This window comes from Rhincodon typus, chromosome 8 (assembly GCF_021869965.1).
Source record: "Rhincodon typus isolate 14 chromosome 8, sRhiTyp1.1, whole genome shotgun sequence".
In the NCBI taxonomy this organism is placed as follows: Eukaryota; Metazoa; Chordata; class Chondrichthyes; order Orectolobiformes; family Rhincodontidae; genus Rhincodon; species Rhincodon typus.
In genome coordinates, this window is record NC_063339.1 from 36,992,275 (window position 1) to 37,013,422 (window position 21,148).

Consider the following 21,148-nt stretch of genomic DNA (forward strand, 5'->3'; position numbering starts at 1 on the left):
TTCTCCTGCAAGTGTCGCATTGAAATGACCAGAAAATATGCCATCGCTTCATTGCTGAATCAAAAGTCTGAAACTGTCACTTCTGACAGCATTTTGGGATCGCCTTCACCAGATGGACCATGTTCATTCACCACCAACTTCTCAGGGGCAGTTGGAGAGGAACAGTAAATATTGACCATGCAAGTGATACCACTCCTTATGACTTCCCCTGTTTTTAAGGTGGTAATGTCCTTCAATCTGTGTTTGAGGAATCTCTTAGCTTGTCATAAGTGACACATGCCCTCAAGTTCAGGAACCTTCAGGTCAATGAAAAGACAGGGGAGATGGTTTCCTGCATCTTATCACATTGCATCCGAGAGCTCCTACAGCCTAATGGTACTACATATGGGTTCTAGCTGTTTTCCAGCACATTAACTTTAAATTAGAATATTGTCTTTCTATTTTCTTCAACTTTGGGATTCATTCTCTGCAAATGGTGCCTAAAATAGAATGAAATAAGTATAGCATATTTTATCAGCTAACAAATTTGGAGGTTGCTATTTTTTGATTATTCTTTCCCATTTTTCTTCTCATAGCAGCTGAAATCGAACACATCAATAATATGTTCCATGAGAAACAACGTGAGTTGCAGTCGGCTGTATTGAAAGTTGATCAGTTAACGCAGCAACTTGACGATTTGAGGAAAGGAAAAACAAATGGTTTGCAGTCTTATAATGGACAAGTGCCAGGACCTGCTGCAGTTGAATTAAAGAAGCTTTACCAAGAGCTGCAGGTAAAGCATGTGACGTGAACTGTAGGTGTGTTACCCATTTTTATCATGTATCTAGAACGAAAGAAAAAAAATTTGGTTCCTATAAAGGGGATCATAAATCTTGACACAAGTCTTCTTTGTCGTGGCACAGTTGAATTCTAGAAGTATAAATCTGCATTTAACTTGACGTTTATGAAGATGGTGATCTTCATTTGATTGAAGATGTTCTTTATAGAAGCGTAAGATTGTCAGATTTTTTAATAATGCTGTTTCATTGTACTTCCATGTACTTATTTTGTACAATGGTTAAGAAGGCAAACAAACGAAATCAGACTATCAAGTGGCTGATTCACTTAAGCCAGGCACTAGGCAGACCAATTGCTTCAAAAAAATTCATTCTGGCAACCAGCCTCACCAATCTGGCAGCATCAATTTGGGATTGGCACTGGCTGCACAACACCAACGTGCTGGGAGCCAGCACCATTAGCATAGGTCTCACACAACAGAAAAGCAGCAATAGAGAAGTTTGACACTCCCTAATTTTCCCTGGCCGGCTAAAGAAACTTGAGAGCTTGAGGAAGAGTAGATAAACAGATTATGATATCTAACATTTTCACACTATGGATTTACTGTCCTTTTTAGATTCGCAACAAGCTTAATCAAGAACAAAATACAAAACTTCAACATCAAAAGGAACTGCTTAACAAGCGTAATGTGGAAGTGACTATGATGGACAAAAGAATCAGTGAACTTCGTGAACGTTTGTGGAAGAAGAAATCTGATGCACGTCAAAAGGAAAACATCCCTGTATGATGTCGATTTCTGTATTTATATCTTAAGATTTTGTTTGTAATTAAACAAATGCGCAGTTCTGTAATGAAAGGCTTGAGTTCTGAACTGCTTTGATTTGTGTTTACAATTCCCTTGCAAGCAGATTTTTTTTAAACATGTAGTATGGACTCTTGTTTGCTAAGCTTTTACTAATTTTTGTCTTGTTAATAAGTAAACGATGATACTGTGCCATTTGTTGCATTTTCTGTTTTCCTGAGTTATTGAGCAACAGTTGTGATAAAGTGACTGTGTAATGACCTTCATTAACGTCCATATAATTAGAAGTTATTTATCTGTTGTCCATTATTAGCTTCATAGTTTCAAAACCTCACACCACTTGTGCGTCCAGAGGACTAAAAACACAAGCCACTCGGTTTTCTATTTTGTTAAGTTGCCTGTGCTAATTGGGTGACATATATTCATTAGTCATTTTCAAGCCAATCAAAAGGTGGGAAAATCAGCAAGCAGCAACTACAAAACCAACCAAAACCACTTGTTTTTTTCCCCCAAACCTGCATTATTTACAAATTAGCAACTGCATAATACCAAGCAATCAGATTACTCAATATTTATTTGCAACTATCTTGTGAAATTGTATTGTGTTTTCAATTAACTGTAACATAATATAATTAATGTAGGGATAAAAGTGTGGAGCTGGAGGAACACAGCAGGCCAGACAGCATCAGAGGCGCAGGAAAGTTGACGTTTCGGGTCAGGACCCTTCTTCAGAAATGTCTGGCCTGCTGTGTTCCTCCAGCTATACACTGCGTTATCTCTGACTCTAGCATCTGCAGTTCTTACTATCTCTGAGATAATTAATGCAGGATATGTTTCCTTGCTGTATGCCTCTATGACTCTATATTCGCAATCTAAAATACTGGAATTTACAGCAGAAACATAAGAATGCTGAGTACATGTAGACAGTGGGAAAATTCCTGGTTTGGCTGCATAGGTCACTGTTCTTTCTGACTGCTGCTGCTGCCATTAGTGTCTACTAGCCAGCAGTCAATCTTTGGCATGCTACTTCCTTTCTCTGCGCCCTAACCTCTGAAGTTGTTTTCAACTTGAGTCCTATTGGACACGCAAAAGTCCCAGTTCCCCAATACCTCCCTTCTAGCCTACTACAGTGGCATAATCCTCCAACTCAATGTAATAGGAGATTAGCTTGGTTATCCTGATTATAATTGTTAATTTTGTCAAGATAAAATTATAAAATGCAAATTTATTGTGGTGAAACAGTTGACCTTTCCTTCAAATTTGATACTGATGTTTTTTTTAAACAAACCTGTTTTTTCCTCTAGCAGCTGAATCGAATTAATGGCACGCCAACAACGCCAGCGCACTCTAACACCTCTGGTCGTGTGGCTGCCGTGGGACCCTACATCCAAGTTTCTACTGCAACTAGATCAGAAAGTAACCAGTCATCACCAAGCGAGATCTTGAAACCTCAGTCACTGACCATATCTAGCAACGGTGGCTATGTGATGACTAAAGCAAAATCTGGTAAGCAGTGGAGTAAGTTGCTTTTTCTACAAGAAGAGCTATGGTCCTGTTCTGAGAGGGAGTAATATGAATAACAAAGAGTGAAAGCCTTGGAGGTAGACTTAACCCACAAATCAGTATCATAGTGGTAATGTCTGTCTATGAGTAATTCAGAGCTTGAGGCTAATGATCTAGGGATTTGGGTTTCACTCTCAACATAATAGGCGGTAAAATTTGAATTGAATACAGTCTAGAATTAGATGCTAGTCTAATGTTGATCACGTAACCATTGTCAATTGTCATTTTTTAAAAATCACTAATATCCCTGAGAGAAGGGCATCTGTCTTTGCCTGGTCTAGCCTACGTATGACTCCACATCCACAGGAATATGGTTGACTTTTAACTGCCCTCTGAAATGGTCTAGAGAGTAATAGATTCAAAGGCAATAAGGGGTGAGCAAAATGTCAGTCTTGCTAGAAATGCCTAAATCCCATACAAGGGTAAAGAAAAATGTCATGATTGAACCAATTGTATATGCGTTCCATGGCAAAACAATGTCGATTCCAAATAGATGTAAAATAAGAACTTTTGTCTGTATCTTTGCCAATTAAAGCAATATTTACTTGTATGCCACTCCTCCTTCCATTCCCAAGGAAATATAGAATATTCTGTTCGCAACTATTCACAACTTTTTGTATGAGTGAGTCTGTAAATAAGCAACCTATTCCTTGGTTTCTGAGTTCTAATTTTGGATAGCAAAAGGTGTGAATCAAGTTATTTTCTTTTCTTTCTATGATTATGTTATAATTTCCCTGTTCTCTCATTTTATACTTCAATCCCCTTAGAGTTCAAAAATCTAGCATTCTCGAGCTTGGATATATTCAGACAATTTATGGCAATTTGAGAAGCAGTTGGTTGAGGTGTAGAATTTTTTCCAACAGTCACATTCATGCTGGCAGAATGGTGCCCCTCAAGTTGCGTACAATCAATTGCCTTTCTAATGGAGAGACGCCTTTCTCGACAATGACTAATTACTTTTGTATATTGTAAAGATGAGTCACTTAGACTGAGGTGTTGCAGCAGAAAGATGTATTTGTAGCAGATCAAGTTTAAATTAGCTATTTACATTTTAAATTTAGATATAGGAATCTATAATGCAGAATGATGGGCAAAAAAAGTAACATTTTATTTTCAGGTGGTATCTGCAGACAAAATAGTTCACTTTTAGTTTGGAGTTTTTTGTGCTGTGTTTAGAGCTATGAAAGCCACAAATGTGTTAGACATTCAGCACAGAAATTAAACATTCTGTTGTTGGAATTTTACAATATTATGCATTGTAAGAAAATCCCTAACTTTAGCTATTTAATAAAGAAACATTGAGTTCATGTTCCTGAATGAGAATGAAGAATACTTGAAATACTCAGCAGGCCGGGCAGCATCTGTTAACAAACATAAACAGTAATTGCTGGAGAAACTCAACAGTCTAGCAGCAGCATTGGGGAGAAAACAGAGTTCACGTGAATAGTTGTGGTACCAGCACTGACTTCTGCGGAATTCCACTAGTCACCGGCTGCTATTCTGAAAAAGACCCCCTTATCCCCACTCTCTGCCTTTTGCCAGTACCTAGTCCTCTGTCTATGTCAGTACCTTGTCCCTAACACTATGGACTCATTTAGCAGCCTTATCTAAGGCCTTCAGGAAATCCAGACAGATCACATCTACTTGCTCTCCTTTGTCTACCTTGCCCATTAAAAGAATTCTAACAAATTTGTTAGCGGCTGCTTCCCATTAACAAAACCATGCTGACTCCACCCTATTTTACCAAGATTTTCCAAGTACTCTACAATGTCATCTTTAATAATGGGCTCTAAAATCTTAGCAATGACCAAGGTCGGGCTAATCGGCCTATAATTTCCCATCTGCTTCATTCCCTTCTTAAATAGGGAATGTGCATTTTCTACCACTCTGAGTCCCTTCTTGGCTCCAGTGATTCCTGAAAGATCACAGCCAATGCCTCCATAATCTCTTTAGCTGTCTCCTTCAGAGCTCTGATGTATGGTCCATCCAATCTGAGTGATTTATCCATCTTCAGACCTTTCAGCTTCCCCAGCACCTTCTCCTTTGTGATGGCCACTATATTCATCTCTGCCCCCAACACTCTCGAAGTTCTGGTATGCTGCTGGTGTCTTCCACTGTGAAGACTGATGCCAAGTACCTATTCAGTTCCTGTATCTTTTCTTAGCTCTCCATTACTACTCCTCCAGCCTCATTTTTCAGTGGTCTGATATTCACTCTTGCCTTTCTTACCTTTAAGAAACCTAAAAAAAACCTCTTGCAGTCTTCGTTTATATTACTAGCTAGCTTGCCCTTATATTTCATCTTCTCCCCACATTATTATTTTAGTTGTCCTCTGCTGATTTTTCAAGGCTTCCCACTAATTTTCACCACATCATATGCTTTTATGCTTTTGCTTTTATGCTGTCCCTGACTTCCCTTGCCATGGTTGCCTCATGCTCCTCTTAGTGTGTTTCTTCTTCCTTGGGATGAATTTCTGCTGTGCCTCCTGAATTACCCCTAGAAACTCCTACCATTGCTGCTGCACTGGCTCCCTTCTAATCAACTGTGGCCAGCTCCTCCCTCATGTCTTTGTAAGTAACCTTTTCTTTAATTCATTTATGGGATTAGGGCATTGCTGGTTAACCCAGAAGGCAATTAAGAGTCAGCTGTGGGTCTAGAGTCACATGTAGGCCAGATTAAGTAAGGATGGCAGTTTCCTTCCCAAAAGGACATTAGTGAACCAGATATTTTTTCCCATCGCCTCCCCTGACTCAATTGTAATACTGTTACATTTGATTCCAGATTGTCCCCCTCAAGCTGCAGGGTGAATTATATCATATTGTGGTTACTGGTCCCTTGGGGTTCCTTCGCCTTAAGCTGACTCAAATCTGACTCATTACTCATCACCAAGTCCAGAATTGCCTATTCCTTAGTGAGCTCTGCCACAAGCTGTTCCAAAAACCATCTTGTAGACATTCCGTGAATACCTTTTCTTGGGATCTACTACCGACCTGATTTTCCTAGTCCACCTTCATGTTGAAGACCCCATGATTATTGTAATAGCACCTTTCTTACATGCCTTTTCTATTGCTCCCATCAGTCTTTTTCTTCTTTTGAAGTTCCTCAACTCTACCCACACAGATTCTGCATCTTCTGACCCTATGTCACTTCTTGCTACAGATTTAATTTCATTTGTTATCAACAAGGCAATTCCCCCACCCCCGCCTCACACCCTGCCCATCTGCCTGTCATTTTGATAGGATGCAAAACCTGGATATTTAGTTCCCAGTCCTAATCCCCCTTACAGACACATCCGTGATGATTACTGCAACATATCTGCCAATTTCAATCTGCGCTACAAGCCTATTTAGCTATTTTCATATACTGCATACATTTAAGTACAACGTGCTCAGTTCTGCATTGACCATGCCCTTTCTCATAGTTGCACCCTACCTGCTGTGCCTGAAATTAGATGCCTGACCCTTTGTGTGGATGCTGAGGGAGGATCTGATTGAAGTATTCAGAATTTTGAGGGGCATAGACAGAAAAGATCATGAGAATCTTTTCCCCATGGCAGATGTGTCTAAGACCAGTGGGCAAAAGTCTAAGGTGAGGAGTATATGATTTAGAGGAGACCTGAGAAAAATTTTTTCACCCACAGGGTGATCGTAATACAGAATGTGCTTCCTGGCCCGGTGGTAGGTGCTGTCGCAACTTTTAAGATGCATTGTAGCCTATGGACCAAGTGCCGATAAACAGAATTAGTTTGGTGTTTGTTGGTTAGCATGGACATAGTGAGCCAAAGGGCCTTTTTCTATGCTGTATGACTCTACGACATGCTTTCTGTCCTGTTATTGTTCTGGAAACTTTAATATTCCCTTCTCGCAACCCTCAAACAGTTTAAAGTCCCTGTGACTACCCTATTTAACCTTTCTGTCGTATAGAACTTTGAACCTTTTGCTAATAAATAAAGTATAACTTTCATGGTGAAAGTCTTACATCAATCAATCTTGTTATTCGAAATTGACAGTTTTTGAAACCATGCACTCTGAACTAAATTAGTCATATTCATTTACAGGTTCCACTCCCTCAAATTGTGGGTGGCATGGGTGCTCAGTGTTAGCACTGCTGCCTCTTGGCACCAGGGATTTCAGTTCAGTTAAAGCCTTGGGTTAATGTCTTTGTGGTGTTGGCATGTTCTCTCGTGTCTGCATGGGATTCCTCCCACAGTCTAAAAATTTGCAAGCTAAGTGGATTAGACATGGTAAATGCGGGTTACAAGATTAGGGTAGGGAGATGGGATGCTTTTAGGTGGGGTTGGTGCTACTCAATGGGCTGAATGGCCTCTTTCTTCAGTGTAGGGATTGTAAATCCAGGAATCCAAAACCAGTGTTGTAAAAATAAGCTTTTTTTTTGGATTGATCTTTTCTCATTCTAAGCAGGTTGCACTGATGTAGGCAAGTGGAGGAGATATGAAAGAGTCACTAGAAGAAGAATGAAGAGTGAGAAATGAATTTAATATCAGCAGTGACTTGCTTATTAACCTCTGATGCTTTGCATTCATATCAATTGGTTGTCCTGTATTCCCTGTTCACTGGATGAAGGCATTCTGATCTGAATTGACACATTCTAAATTTTTCTCCCTGCCAAATAGCAGGTTCCAAAATCTGGCACAGTTTGAGGTTGCCAGATTTGAGAAAGTATATCTGTACATTAATGTGTTGTTTTTGGTTACTAAACTATACTTTATACTGGATTCTTTTTTATTCATACTTAAAAGCAATGACTGAGACTTGGCTGCAAGGGCATCAGTAAGAAGTTGAAGATAATATGAAAGTTGACACTTATTGATGGTGAAAAAGAAAGCTGTAGACTGTGGGAAGATAATAATAGATTGATCAGGTGGGTAAAGAAGTAGAAAATGAAATTCAATCCACAGTCAGACCATCCATTTGAGGAGGGTAACCAGGCAAAAGAATAAGAAGTATGCTTAGGATTTTGAAAAGTGCTGTGCATCAGAGGAACTTAGAAGTACATGTCTTTGTATCCCTGTAGAACAGGTGGATATGGTGGTTAAGAACCCATAACAAGATATACCCTATGCATCAAACAATAAAAGGAAGTAAGAGCAGGATAAGGAGGCTATGTAAGCTCTGCAGAGAGCACTATTTAGACCATAGCTAGAACACTTTGTACAGCTCTGCTGACTTCTTTACAGGAAGGATGTGATCACAATGGAGAGGCTACAGCGGGGAATTAAGTGAACGCTGCCAGGAATGGAGAATTTTAGCTATTGAGAAAAGATTGGATAGGCTAGAGTTGTTTTGTTTGTACAATGAGAACTGAGCAGAGATTTATTTGATGTATATAAACTGTGAGAGATTTAAAGTAACTGGTACAAAGATTAGAGGAGAGTTGAGTAATTTTTTTGTTTTGAAAATCTGGTTTGGAATTCACTACCCGAAAGAGCAATAAAGGCAGAAGAATGCTCATTTAAACTTCAAAAAACACATGATTATGCAATTGACAGCTGGAATATGTAATTAAATGGGACTTTTTATGGCAATCAATGAGCTGAATGGCATCCTTCTGAAACTTTTCTGTGTGGCTGTTTAATTTGAGAACAGAGTGATACATGATCTTTCACTTCCAAGATTTAAAGTAGAATGCAATCCCAGCTAATGTTACGTTCTGTTGTATGCATTCTGTGCAAAGTCAGTTTTACCAATCGCCCTACAATTCTTGAGGCCACAATACAAAATTGGTATTTTTGCTCAAGGGACTGAGGAGGAACTAATCTAGAAAATGGAAAGTAATACACAGGATTGACCTCAGGTAGATTATTTGGGAAGAAGGTCAGAAGCTTTATTATTCTAAATAGTGCTGTATAAAATCTTTGAATTTTTGATGCTGACACGGAGTACTGAAATAGGAAAGAGTTCATTTTTTTAGCATTCAATCCCTTCACTGGAAGAATTTAAAAGTAGTCTTATTTTCTAAAGTATTGCCCAGCTAAGTATTTCAGTCGTCTTATAGTGTCTTCTAATGTTATACTTAAGCTTTTACTAGTAATTATTCAGTTCATATATTTATAACATCATAACTTGTGTTTATAACTTTAGTATTTCAGACATCGTATAACCTTTCTCTCTTATATTCAATATATCCTCTTGTTTCCTTGTATTTTACTTTTGCTTTACTGGGTCTTTCAGTGACTCACTGTGCTTTGACTTCTTGGACGGAATCAGATGGCAGTTTGAAAAAGTCTCCAGGCATTTGGAAAGTTTCAGATTTAGACATCATAGTGGATCCTGTTTTAATTTCTTCTGCTACCTCTAAAAAGTCTCCAGATCATAGTGTGATCCACTTGGCAACTTCTGTTCCTGACAAACTACATTGTGAGTCTATGGAACTGCTACTGACTTTACTTAAAGGACGTAATCTGTCGTATAATCTTTTGACTTGCACATAGTGATCTTTTCTCTTTTTGCCTAGAAGTGACATTTGGAAATTACTTGGTTGTATTTAATAATTTAGCATAATAGTCATAACAAATTTATTATGGATAAAGTAAACTTTATTGTACAGCCAGATGTAGATGCAAATAAACAATTGTAGAGTTAAATGTAAGTGCTGTATGTACTAATTCAAAAAATACTGAATTAATACATCTTAATCTTGTCTTAAAATGCATTTAATATTTGAGATAAAAGTATTTAAAATTTAAACAAATTAGTTCTACAATTGTACATTTTCTATTTTCTGTTCTGTTATGCATAGATGAAATTCTTAGACACAAGCTGACTGGCTCCTGCGTGATGTCTGATTTGGATGTTGGTCTTGACTCTGGTTCATCCTTGCATTTAAAAAATTATGAAAGCAGATTCTTGGGTTGTACATCCTTATACAATTCTGCTTTTCAGATTTCTGTAATTTGCTATAATTTTAACTACTGCAGTGCTTTAATAATGCTTCCATAACTAAAGCTGGCTTCCTGTTTGAGGATTTTTAATGTTGGTTATGCTCAGTCTTTCTAACTAATGCACATGTTTGTGCATGTGATTGTTGCATGAAGCTTCCTGTATGATTGGCTTTTAAAGTGCTATAAAACTGAAACCTTTTGGACCCAATTAACTCCTTGAAACCAGATTGTTCACAAAATGATTATAATAGCTTACCAGTAGTTGTTTCATGCTGTAAAGTGGTACAAATTCCTTTTAATGCTTCTCTGAATGCAGTGTGACAGTAGTCTTATAAAGGACATGATCTTGTTTTGCATTAGTTAAGATGTGACACTAAATCATATTTTTGTTTAATTGCAATAGGTTCATTTGTGACTGTTGCAAATATGAGAGCTGGGATATATTGAGATATTCATTGCAGGATCATACTGGGTTATAGAGTCAGAGTCATGCAGCAAGGAAACAGATCCTTCAGTCCAACCAGTCCATGCCGTACATAATCCCAAACTGAACTAGTCCCACCTGCCTGCTCCAAACCTTTCCCAATCATGTATCTATCCAAATGTCTTTTTAATGTTGTAATTGTACCCACATACACCACTTCCTCAGGAAGTTCATTCCACACACAAGTGTCTCTCTCTGTAAAAGATTTGCGCCTCATGTCTTTTTTAAATCTCTTTCCTTTCACCTTAAAACTGTGCCCTCTAGTCTTGAAATCCCCCATTCTAGGGAAATGCAACTACCATTAACTCTATAAATACCTCTCATTATTTTATAAACTTCTTTGAAGTCACCTCTCGACCTCCTACACTTGAGTGAAAAATGTCCCAGTCTATCCAGCCTTTCTTTATAATTCAAACCTTCCATACCTGGCAACATCCTGGTAAATCTCTTCTGAACCCTTTCCAGCTTGATAATATCCTTCCTATAACTGGGCGACCAGACCTGGATACAGTATTCCAGAAGAGGCCTCACCAATGTCCAGTACAACCTCAACATAACTTCCCAACTCCTACACTCAAGAAGAACTGAGCAATGAAGGCAAGTGTTGCAAACGCCTTTTTAACCACCCTGTCAATTTGTTGACGCCCTCTTCAAAGATTTATGTACCTGCAACCCTAGGTTCCTCTGTGCTGCAACATTACCCAAGGTCTTGCCATTAATTGTATTAAACCCTACTCTTGTTGTTATACCAAAATACAAAACTTCGCATTTATCCAGAATGAACTCCATCTGTCATTTTTCAGCCCATTGACCCATTTGATCAAGATCCCTTTGTAATCTTAGAAAACCTTCACACTGTACTATTTTGGTGTCGTCTGCAAACTTACTAACCATGTCTTCTATATTTTCATCGAAATCATTTATATAAATGGCAAACAAAAGGGGACCCTGAACTAATCCCTGTGGAACACCGCTGGTCACAGGCCTCCAGTCCGGAAAGTAACCCTCCACCATTACTCTCTGTCACCTGCTGTTAAGCCAATTATGTATCCAGTTGGCAAGCTCACCCTGAATCCCATGTGACCTAACTTTACTAATTAGTCTACTGTGCGGAACCTTGTCAAAAGCCTTACTAAAATCCAAATAAACAACATTTGCTGCACTACCATCATCAATCTTTTTGGTAACTTCCTCAAAAAACTCAATCAAGTTTGTGGAACACAATTTTTCTCGCACACAACCATGCTGGCTATCCCCAATCAATTCTTGCCTCTCTAAATGCCCATAAATCCTATCTTTCATAATCACCTCCAATAATTTCCCACAACGGAAGCCAGACTCTCAGGTCTATAGTTCCCCGGTTTTTCCTTTCAGCCCGTCTTAAACAAAGGTGCAACATTAGCCACCCTCCCGTCATCAGACATCTCACCCGTAGTTATGAATGGTGTGAATATTTCTGTGAGGAGTCTCTCAATTTCCTCCCTTATTTCGCACAATGTTCTGGGATACATTAGATCAGATCTGGGAGATTTATCCACATTTATATTCTTTAAGACCTCCTGAACTTCATCTACTGTAATGTGAACTGTTTTAAACATTTAAAGTTTATTTCTCTGCATTCTCTAGATTCTATTTCTTTCTCCACAGTAAAAACTGATGCAAAATATTAATTTAGTATCTCTCCCATCTCCTGGGGTTTGACATGAAGACAACCTCCTTGATCATTAAGAGTCCCTACCCCCTCTCTAGTTAGTCTCTTGCTCTTAACGTATTTGTGCAATCTGTTTCAGTTGTCCTTAACCTTTATCTGCCAATACTATCCCACAAACTTAAGATGGGCACAAGATTTTTTTTCCTCCCAGTTGATCTTTTTAATGTTGAATAATCTTCAGCTATGTTGCGTATTTTCATATGATCTGTTACTTGTCTTTTGATTCCCACTCACTTTTATAAAAGAAGTTGTCGTAGTCTCTCAGTGTTAAATCAAAATCTTGTGAAAGTGAACAATTTACGTTCCAAATCCTGTGCTTTAATTTTGTCCTTGTCAGGCCTTGAAAGAGCTCTTCTTTCAAGGTCTGTTTCCAGACGCACGATTGTGACACAGCAATTTCATGCTTCTTAAACTAAAACCAGAGAAGTTAATTTTTAATTAGAAAAAATCCTTCTAGCTTTACAGTCTTTACCAAAATGGATAGCAATCCCATCCAAATAACAAAACAAAAGTTCATAAGTCAAAATAATAAGTTGGGTTCTGTTTAAATGATTTTGGTGATGACCACAGTGGTTCAGTTTTGTACTATTGTATTTGCTGTAACTGCCAGTTTTAAGTATTATTCTTCCCATGGATAACTGTATTATGAACTATTGCACTGTAGTGTAGTGCCATATAAACTGAACTAGTTTTGGCTTCCCCAAATTGCGTAGGAAGATTTCTCTGTGTATCAGTGATACATATATCAAGACAATCACAACTTTGATGCTGATTTAGCTAATCTTGGCTCAAGTAAGATCTTCAATAACCCTTACTGTCCTTGGAAAGAGTGGAGTGGGGACAACTTGGCTAAATACCAATAATTGCTGTCTAATGACATTCATTTCTTTCTCTTACTGGAATCACAAAATTGTTACAGTGCAAAAGGAGGCCATTTGGCCCTATGTGTGCGTCAGCTGTCTAAATGGGCATCTTTCTTAGTATCATTCTCGTATCCTTTCTTTAGCTCTGCACATACATTGCTCCTTTTCAGATCACCGTCTAATTCCCTTTTGAATCTTTGTTTGTACGTGTATGCATTGCACTCTTAGACAGTGCATTCAAGACTCAAACAGCTCACTGTGTGAAAATGTCTTTCTTCATATAAGCTTCGTTTCTTTTATGAGTTACTTTAAATCTGTGCTCTTTCGATCTTGACCTTTTACTAAGGGAAACATTTTCTCCCTATTTACTCTGTCCTGACCTCTGATGATTTTGGAAATATTCATGTTGACGCAATGGATAGAGTAGTGATGGTTGCCCAACTCCGAGAAGATTATCTTGGAGTACAACGGGTCCAAGAAGTAGCAGATGGAGTTTAATTTGGATAAACATGAGGTGTTGCATTTTGGTAAGGCAAACCAGGGCAGGACTTATACAGTTAATGGTAGGGCCCTGGGAAGTGTTGAAACAAAGTACTTAGGGGTGCAGGTGCATAGTTCCTTGAAAGTGGGGGTGCAGGTATATAGGGTGGTGACGAAGGCATTTGGCACGAGTGCCTTCGTTGGTCAGACCATTGAGTATAGGAGTTGGCTGTACAGGACATTGGTGAGCCCATTTTTGGTGTAATGTGTACAGTTCTGGCCACCCTTCTATAGGAAAGATGATGTTAAACTTGAGAAGGTGCAGAAAAGGTTTACAAGGATGTTGCCAGGTTTGGAAGGTTTGATTTTCAGGGAGAGACTCAATAGGCTGGGCCTGTTTTCCCTGGAGCTTCAGAGCCTGAGGAGTGACTTTATAGAGGTTTATAAAATCATGAGGGCCATGGGTGGGATGAATAGACAGGGTCTTTTCCCTAAAACTAAGGTTGTAAGTGTAAGGTGAGGGAGAAAGATTTTAAAGAGGACCTGAGGGGTAACTTTTTCACACAGAGAGTGATGTGTATATGGAGCAAGCTGCAAGAGGAAGTGGTGGAGGTGAATACAATTACAGCATTTAAACGGTATCTGGTTGGGAATATAAATATGAAGGGTTTAGAGGGATAGCGGCAAATGGGACTAGGTCAGATTGGGATGTCTGGTTGGCATGGATAAGTTGAACCAGAGGGTCTGTTTCTGCGCTATATGACTCTAACTGCATCTGCAAAATAAATGGTCTATGAATGCACTATCAAAGACGTATCATTGAAATTTTGCAAAGTACGATTTTTTTTTCTATTCAGTAGGCACCATTGTGTTATGTACCATTTCCTAGAAAGTAGCTAGTAGTCTATGCTGCTACTAAAATGCAGCCACCACAGAGGGATGCAAGGAGCTGTGGATCAACGTGCTGCCCCTCCCATTTGAGTCACAGATGGATACTATTTGGAGTGGGTGTCTAGGCCAACTGAATAATAGCTAACAGTTTAATCACAACTTGCACCTCTTGGTCTGTAGTATTGTAGGTTTTGACCGTGTTATTTACATGGATAAAGGGGCCAGCATTTATTGCCAATACCTAATTGTCTTTGAGAAGGTGGTGGTGAGCTGCCTTCTTGAACTGCTGCAATAAATAAACCCACAGTGCTGTTAGGAAAGGAGTTCTAGGATTTTGACTCAGCAACAGTGAAAGAAGCTTAGAGGGGAATTTGCAGGTGGTGGTGTTTCCATACATCTGCTCTCCTTATCCTTTCAGGTGTTAGAGGCTGAGGGTTTGGAAGGTGCTGTTGAAGGAACCTTGGTGAGTTGCAACAGGTTTGACATCTTGAGTTCTCTTTAAATGTGGTGAGGATTTATGCCTCCACCACCTTTTTGGGTAATAAATTCCAGATCCTCACCACCTTCTGATGGAAGAATTGCTCATCAATTCTCCTCTAATCCAGCCACCAGTTGTTTGATGCTTACACCTCCGATTTGTTGACATCTCTGCTAACATCAATAATTCCTTCCTATCCAATGTATCCAAGCATTTCATAGTTTTGTGTGCCTCACTGGAATATCCCCTTTGTTTCCCTTGGAACAAAGAAGTTAACTCAGTCTATTCAATGCTATTTTATCACTAAAATGCTTCTTCGTTAATTATGTTCTTCTAAATCGCCTCTTGTACCCTTTCTCGTGTGATCTTCACTTACTCTAATCAGGTGACCAGAACCCTATGCAGTAGTTGCAGTTTAGATCTTACTGGCCTATGCATCCTGCTTTTATGCTGTAGGTCTTGGCCAATATAGGAAGGTATGCCCTGTGCTTTGTTGACTACCTTATCTATCTATCCTGCCACCTCAGAGATCCGTAGAGATTTATAGAGATTCTATTGGATCCCCCTATTTCACTATGCTTTACAAAAGTCTACCATTTAATGTGTATTCCCTTGCTGTGTTTGTTTTTACCAAATGCATTGCCTCACTTTTCCGGACAGAATTCCATTTACCACTTTATTAGTCCAGAGAGATCTTCCCCTAGATTATAGCTGCTTTTTCTTCTTGATGATGTCCTTACACTTAAGTATCAACCGCTGAAATGAGTACCATGAATATTTAGGGAATGACTACTGAGCTCAGTAGAATCCCACTGGAATCAACTTTCTAGACTCGGTTACCCTTTTGTCATAATCTTTTGCATCCTATCAATGAACCAGTTTTGAATCCAACTTGCCTATTTTACTTGGGTTTCATACATTGCAGACAGGTAGAAAAATAACAGCAAATCAAAAGCCTTGATAAAGTCTATGAGGACCATCTCAAGCACCTTATCTACACTCCTTGTTGATTCCTAAGAAAGCATTCAATCAAGTTAATCAGACACTACCTTCCCGTGATGAATTCACGCTGTCCTTTACTGTCTGTGCATCTCTAAATGACTATTTATAATTTATCTCAGAACTTTTTCCAGTAATTTGCACACTACTGAGAAAGCAGCTAACTGATCTATAAATGCTTGGGCTATTCATGCCTGTAATTTTATGTAACAGTGCAAAGTTAGCAGTTCCTGCAATCCTCCAGTGCCATGCCTGCGGCTACAGAGGATTAAAAAACAGTGGTCAAAGCATCCACTGTTTTACCTTGGTTCCCTAATAAACAGGAAGACATTTCGTTTGTGCTTGGTGATTTGTCTACATGCAAGGATGCTAAGCATCTTAAACATAGGGAGGAACTATTATCTCTTCCAATATTTCTCACTACTTTTTAACTGAAATAACTGCTTTGTCCATCTGAAGAATTTGTTAATGAAGACCCCTATAACTGCAAAATTCTACATTCTGTGAAATGCTGACCCATCAAGCCAACGGAAGCATAAACTAATGCTTAGAAAAAAACATTGCCCTTTATGTTATAGTGATGTATGTTGTATGACAAGTGATATTTAATATTGGTATTTAAAGCATCATTGCTTTTGTGGTATGTCCATTGAGTGGATCATGGCAAACCCACTGCTCTCTAAAATTGCCACAAAACAGCTCAGGATAAAGCAACAGGCAATGTGCCAAGGTTCTGCCTCAGGAAGCGGGCATGTGATGTTAAGCAAATGTTAATTCAATATCTAATTAATAGTTTGAAACTAAACTCAACTGTATCCATGTTCCATGTACATTAGTGTCTCCAAAATGACTGCAGTGATGGGGCTTGAACAATAGTTGGTGAATTCTGTCCCTGCCTGCCCAAACTTAAGTGACAGATTGGGCAAGCTAGAGTATTTGCTAGCCAGCTGTGATAAATTTAATTAAAATAACTACTGTTTGAATCTCTTTAAATAAGTTTATTAAATGTTTTATAATTTTTCATTTCCTAATTAGCTCATGATGGAAATTGGCCAACACTCCCACAGGGCTCTGCTACTACAGGGAAATCACCTACAACAACAACAAACAATGACTGGAAGGAATCCAACATGGATACAGTTTTGAAACCAGGAGCTGGATCAAGTCAGACCCTGCCCACTTCCTCAACCATTTCAAACAATGAGAAAATGGTGGTAGGTTTTGGCAGTATTTCAAAGTGGTCTCTGATGATTTTAATGTTAAGGCATTTTTTCCCTGTGTGACTTTAGCAAATTAATTTTGAGGCGCAGTCTGCTTCTCCAGGGCATGCACATTTATTTTGTTCTGAATCCAGAGTTCTTTTTTAAAAAAAAAATGTAATTGCTTTTGTTCCTTAATTTATATGTATACGGTAAACATTTTTCTGTAAAACTTGAGATTAGTTTAGGCAAGTTACAACTAACTGAATACTGAATTCACATTACTTATGCCCCTTTTTTTGGACAGCAGCCATTAATAATTCTGTTTTCCTATATGCAAATTTTTTAGGCATGTCTTCTGTTCCTTTGCTTGTGCACTTTGATTCCTTTTGCCAGTTAATTTGCTGCCTTCCGCTCTTTCACAGACCTTCCGTTTGTTCTTTCCTGTTCTCCCACCACTTCTCCCTCCCTCTGCCATGCCCAGACACCCACATGCTCATTTTCTTTCTCTCTCAACATTTTCTGCCTTACTTTTAAACTGTTGGAACTCTGAACATTCTTAGTTTTGACAAATATTCCATGACTTGAAATGTTAACTCAGATGCTGTCATACCTGCTGAGCACTTCCAGCATTTTCTGTCTTTATTTCAGGTTTCCAATATCCACTGTAATTTGCTTACATGTGAAGTGTCTAGCTTTTTCAAAACTGGCCAATAGTTATATATTGTTTAGGTGTAGTTTAGCTTTGGAGATTATAGATTGATTATGACTAGATTTAATAATATCTTATTTAATTTAGGGTATTGAATCAGGAAAAGTAACAACATCTGTGCCCAGTGCAATAAAGCAGCTGACTCAGTCGTATGGACCTCACCCAAAATCTTCTCTTGTCGCCATTGGTTCTACGAATTCACTAGAAAGAATGAAAGAGGGCACTCAACCTCGGCCTAGTATGGGTTCAGTCTCCAACATAACTTCAGCAAACTGGCAGAGAGCTATCCAGTCTTCACAGCCTGCAAGCACATTTCAAGCAAGTGCCTCACAACAGATTCAGCAGAGAATTACTGTGCCTCCAAGTCCTACTTATCAGCCAGCTGCTTCACCATTGTTCTCTGCTGGAGATAGCAGACCTGATCCCCCACTGGCTGTGGCTGTAAGGCCATTCTTGACTGACAAAGGTTCTAGGCCTCAGTCTCCACGAAAAGGGCCTCAAACCGTGAATTCCAGTTCAATTTATTCAATGTATCTTCAGCAATCTACTCCACCAAAGAACTACCAACAGGCTGCATACAATACCCTAAACAAAACACATACTGTTAAAGCAAGTAAGTAGCTTAACTTTAATAGCTTTGATTAAACATCTAATAATTTGGTAGTTTTTATAAAACTGTCAATAGTCAAAGTTAATTTTTCTGTTTAGTATATTAAAGATTAATAATTACTTTTGGCTCAGTAAAGAGGTTTCTCTTTCCCTTTCCAGTGTATGGGAAGCCAGTATTGTCGTCTGGATCAGGTTCTGCTTCACCGAGTCCTTTGCCTTTTACTCATACTCCGCCTTTCCAAAGTTCTCAACCGCAGACCAGTGGTGAAAACCAAACTACTAATGAAAAGGATCTAGAACATGAGAACTTGCCGCCCACCAATTCAAATGTTGAAAACATACCACGTCCTCTGAGTCCTACGAAATTATTGCCGATTGTGCACTCCCCATTAAGGTATCAAAGTGATGCTGATCTTGAAGCTCTAAGGAAAAAACTGGCACATGCACCAAGACCTCTGAAGAAACGCAGTTCTATAACTGAGCCAGAAGGCCCAAGTGGACCTAATATACAGAAGTTGCTGTATCAGCGTTTTAATACGCTAGCTGGGGGCATGGATAACATGCCATTTTATCTTCCCAGTAACCAACAGGACTATGTGGGGGCTTTAGCAGACGTTGATAATGGTAACACCAGCCTAATAGAGTCTGGTTCTTTGCAGCCTGAACCAACAACTCAGCCTGACGTTCAACCATCGTCGGATGCCAATGATAACCAGCTGCCTTCTCCTAAACATTCTGAATTGATTCAGACAGATAACAATGAGATACCTGCTACAATAGAGGACAATAACAATAATCCTGCTGTTGTTCAAACAGAGCAACTGCCAAGTCCTCTGCCAGAAATCATATCACCAGAGGGAGATGTTCCTCCACCACCTGCTGTGCCACTGCAACCTCCTGTAAGTTTTGTGTTGTCCCTAGGATAAACTATAAGCAAAGAATAATGTCAATAGAATCAATGAGCATTTGTTTAAAGCTGTATTTCAAGAGACTCTCGGATGCTGTCTGACCTGCTGTGCTTTTCCAGCCTGTCACCTATAGAATCTGGCTTCCAGCATCCACAGTCCTTATTGTCAATTATGATAATGTCCAGTGGAACATAAGTAGTTAGTTTAGACCCCAGCCCTATGAATTTAATGATATCATTGCTGATCTGGAACCTAACTCCAAATACAGATATAATCTTAGATTTTAAATCCAATTCAGGATGTTGGATGTAAATCTGATTTTGGTTAAAAATGTTCTCCAGTGAGTTTGAATGGTAATAGCTGTGAATATGTGCTCACGTAACAATTCTGATCCTAATTTTGTATTAAACTGGGAATCTCGTTTAGCTTTCATGTTTGTCTGATCTGAGAAGTAGAATTGATGTAGTAGAGGAGATTTTTTTGAGTTTGGGAGAGAACAGAGCAAGGTTTCATGTTGCATCATATCATATAAAATATTGTGTTAATCTCTTTCACAGGTTTTGTCCAAAATATTTGATATCATCTTCATTGCTTTTAAAGATGTTATTGAACATTGTCTCTGAAGTCAAAAGTTTCTTCTGTATGACTGTTTTCAGTGTAGTTAGATGATTTGAGCTGAGACAGAGATCATAATATTGATGGTTAGAGATTGCACAAAAGTAGAGGGTTTAACAAACAAAGGAAGAATTACAAAAGATTAGAAGAATTGATTCAGGAAATTGCCAGACAAATGACTAATATAGTTTATTTTGAAATTGATAAAATTCTAATACATAAACAAGCCATTTGACGTAATCAACCTATGTCAACAATTATCCTACATATGAGCAAATAATGGTAATTATATTTACTGCTTCACATCATCTCCTTTTTTTTCACCCACTTAGCCAATCTCTCTTTGAATATCAATCTGCTTTCTATCCAACTATTAATTCTAGAAATGTTTTCAATAGCTTTATAACTCTAAATTTCTCTTGTTCTGCCCATACAATACTGTCTTAAAGTTGTATGTTAACATATCTTTAGCTTTTATATATCTTAGCTCGTGATAAAATCAAGATTTTAATTAGCTTTGTTTATAACTGTAACCACCTGAGATGCTACCTATAATGTGCTGTAAACCGACAACTTCAATCCCTTGATTCTTTGCTGTATCAACTCTACTTCTGCTGAGGCTAAATTACTTTCTTAAACAAAATGTTGCATTAAGTTTTACCCAATTCTTCCATTTTCTCTGAACTACTTGCAGCTTCTAATGGACTTCTAAAGAATGAATGATACTCGCTATAAATTTCACATCATCCCCCTTGGTCACAAGTTATTGATATACAAAATGAACCGAACTGGCCATAGAACTTCTCCCTGTGTGAATCATCACTCATTTCCAACTGCTGTGAAATAACTACCCTTAACTTCACCTCTCTCTTTCCTCTGCATTCCAGCTCATTTTTAATGTAGTCACTTGATTCAATGCTGTTACTGTTCTCTTATAATCTCCTTGGTAGTGCATTGTGAAAGATTTTCTAAAGTCCATGTTCACCATTTCCACTCCATTTCCTTATATACCTTGTCTCCTACTTCCTCAAAGCACACTGTGAGGCTTGTTAAGCGCAATTGAACCTTGAGAAATCCATATTGTCGACTTCTGTTTTCTCTTTATTTAGATATATGATGAAATAATCTCTATGACTCCTTTGTAAAGGTGTTTATC

At 38.5% G+C, this 21,148-nt stretch overlaps 1 protein-coding gene across 1 annotated transcript in view; it reads left to right on the forward strand.

Annotated features, from left to right (window-relative positions):
• ppp1r13bb (protein phosphatase 1, regulatory subunit 13Bb) overlaps window positions 1-21,148 on the forward strand; it is a 31,007-nt gene that overhangs the window by 2,284 nt on the left and 7,575 nt on the right. Inside the window, exons 2-7 of the mRNA XM_048600095.1 lie at window positions 576-772; window positions 1,394-1,558; window positions 2,884-3,085; window positions 16,985-17,163; window positions 17,948-18,473; window positions 18,629-19,368. Coding sequence (XP_048456052.1) covers window positions 576-772; window positions 1,394-1,558; window positions 2,884-3,085; window positions 16,985-17,163; window positions 17,948-18,473; window positions 18,629-19,368 — 2,009 coding nt within the window. The remainder of the gene's footprint in view (window positions 1-575; window positions 773-1,393; window positions 1,559-2,883; window positions 3,086-16,984; window positions 17,164-17,947; window positions 18,474-18,628; window positions 19,369-21,148) is intronic.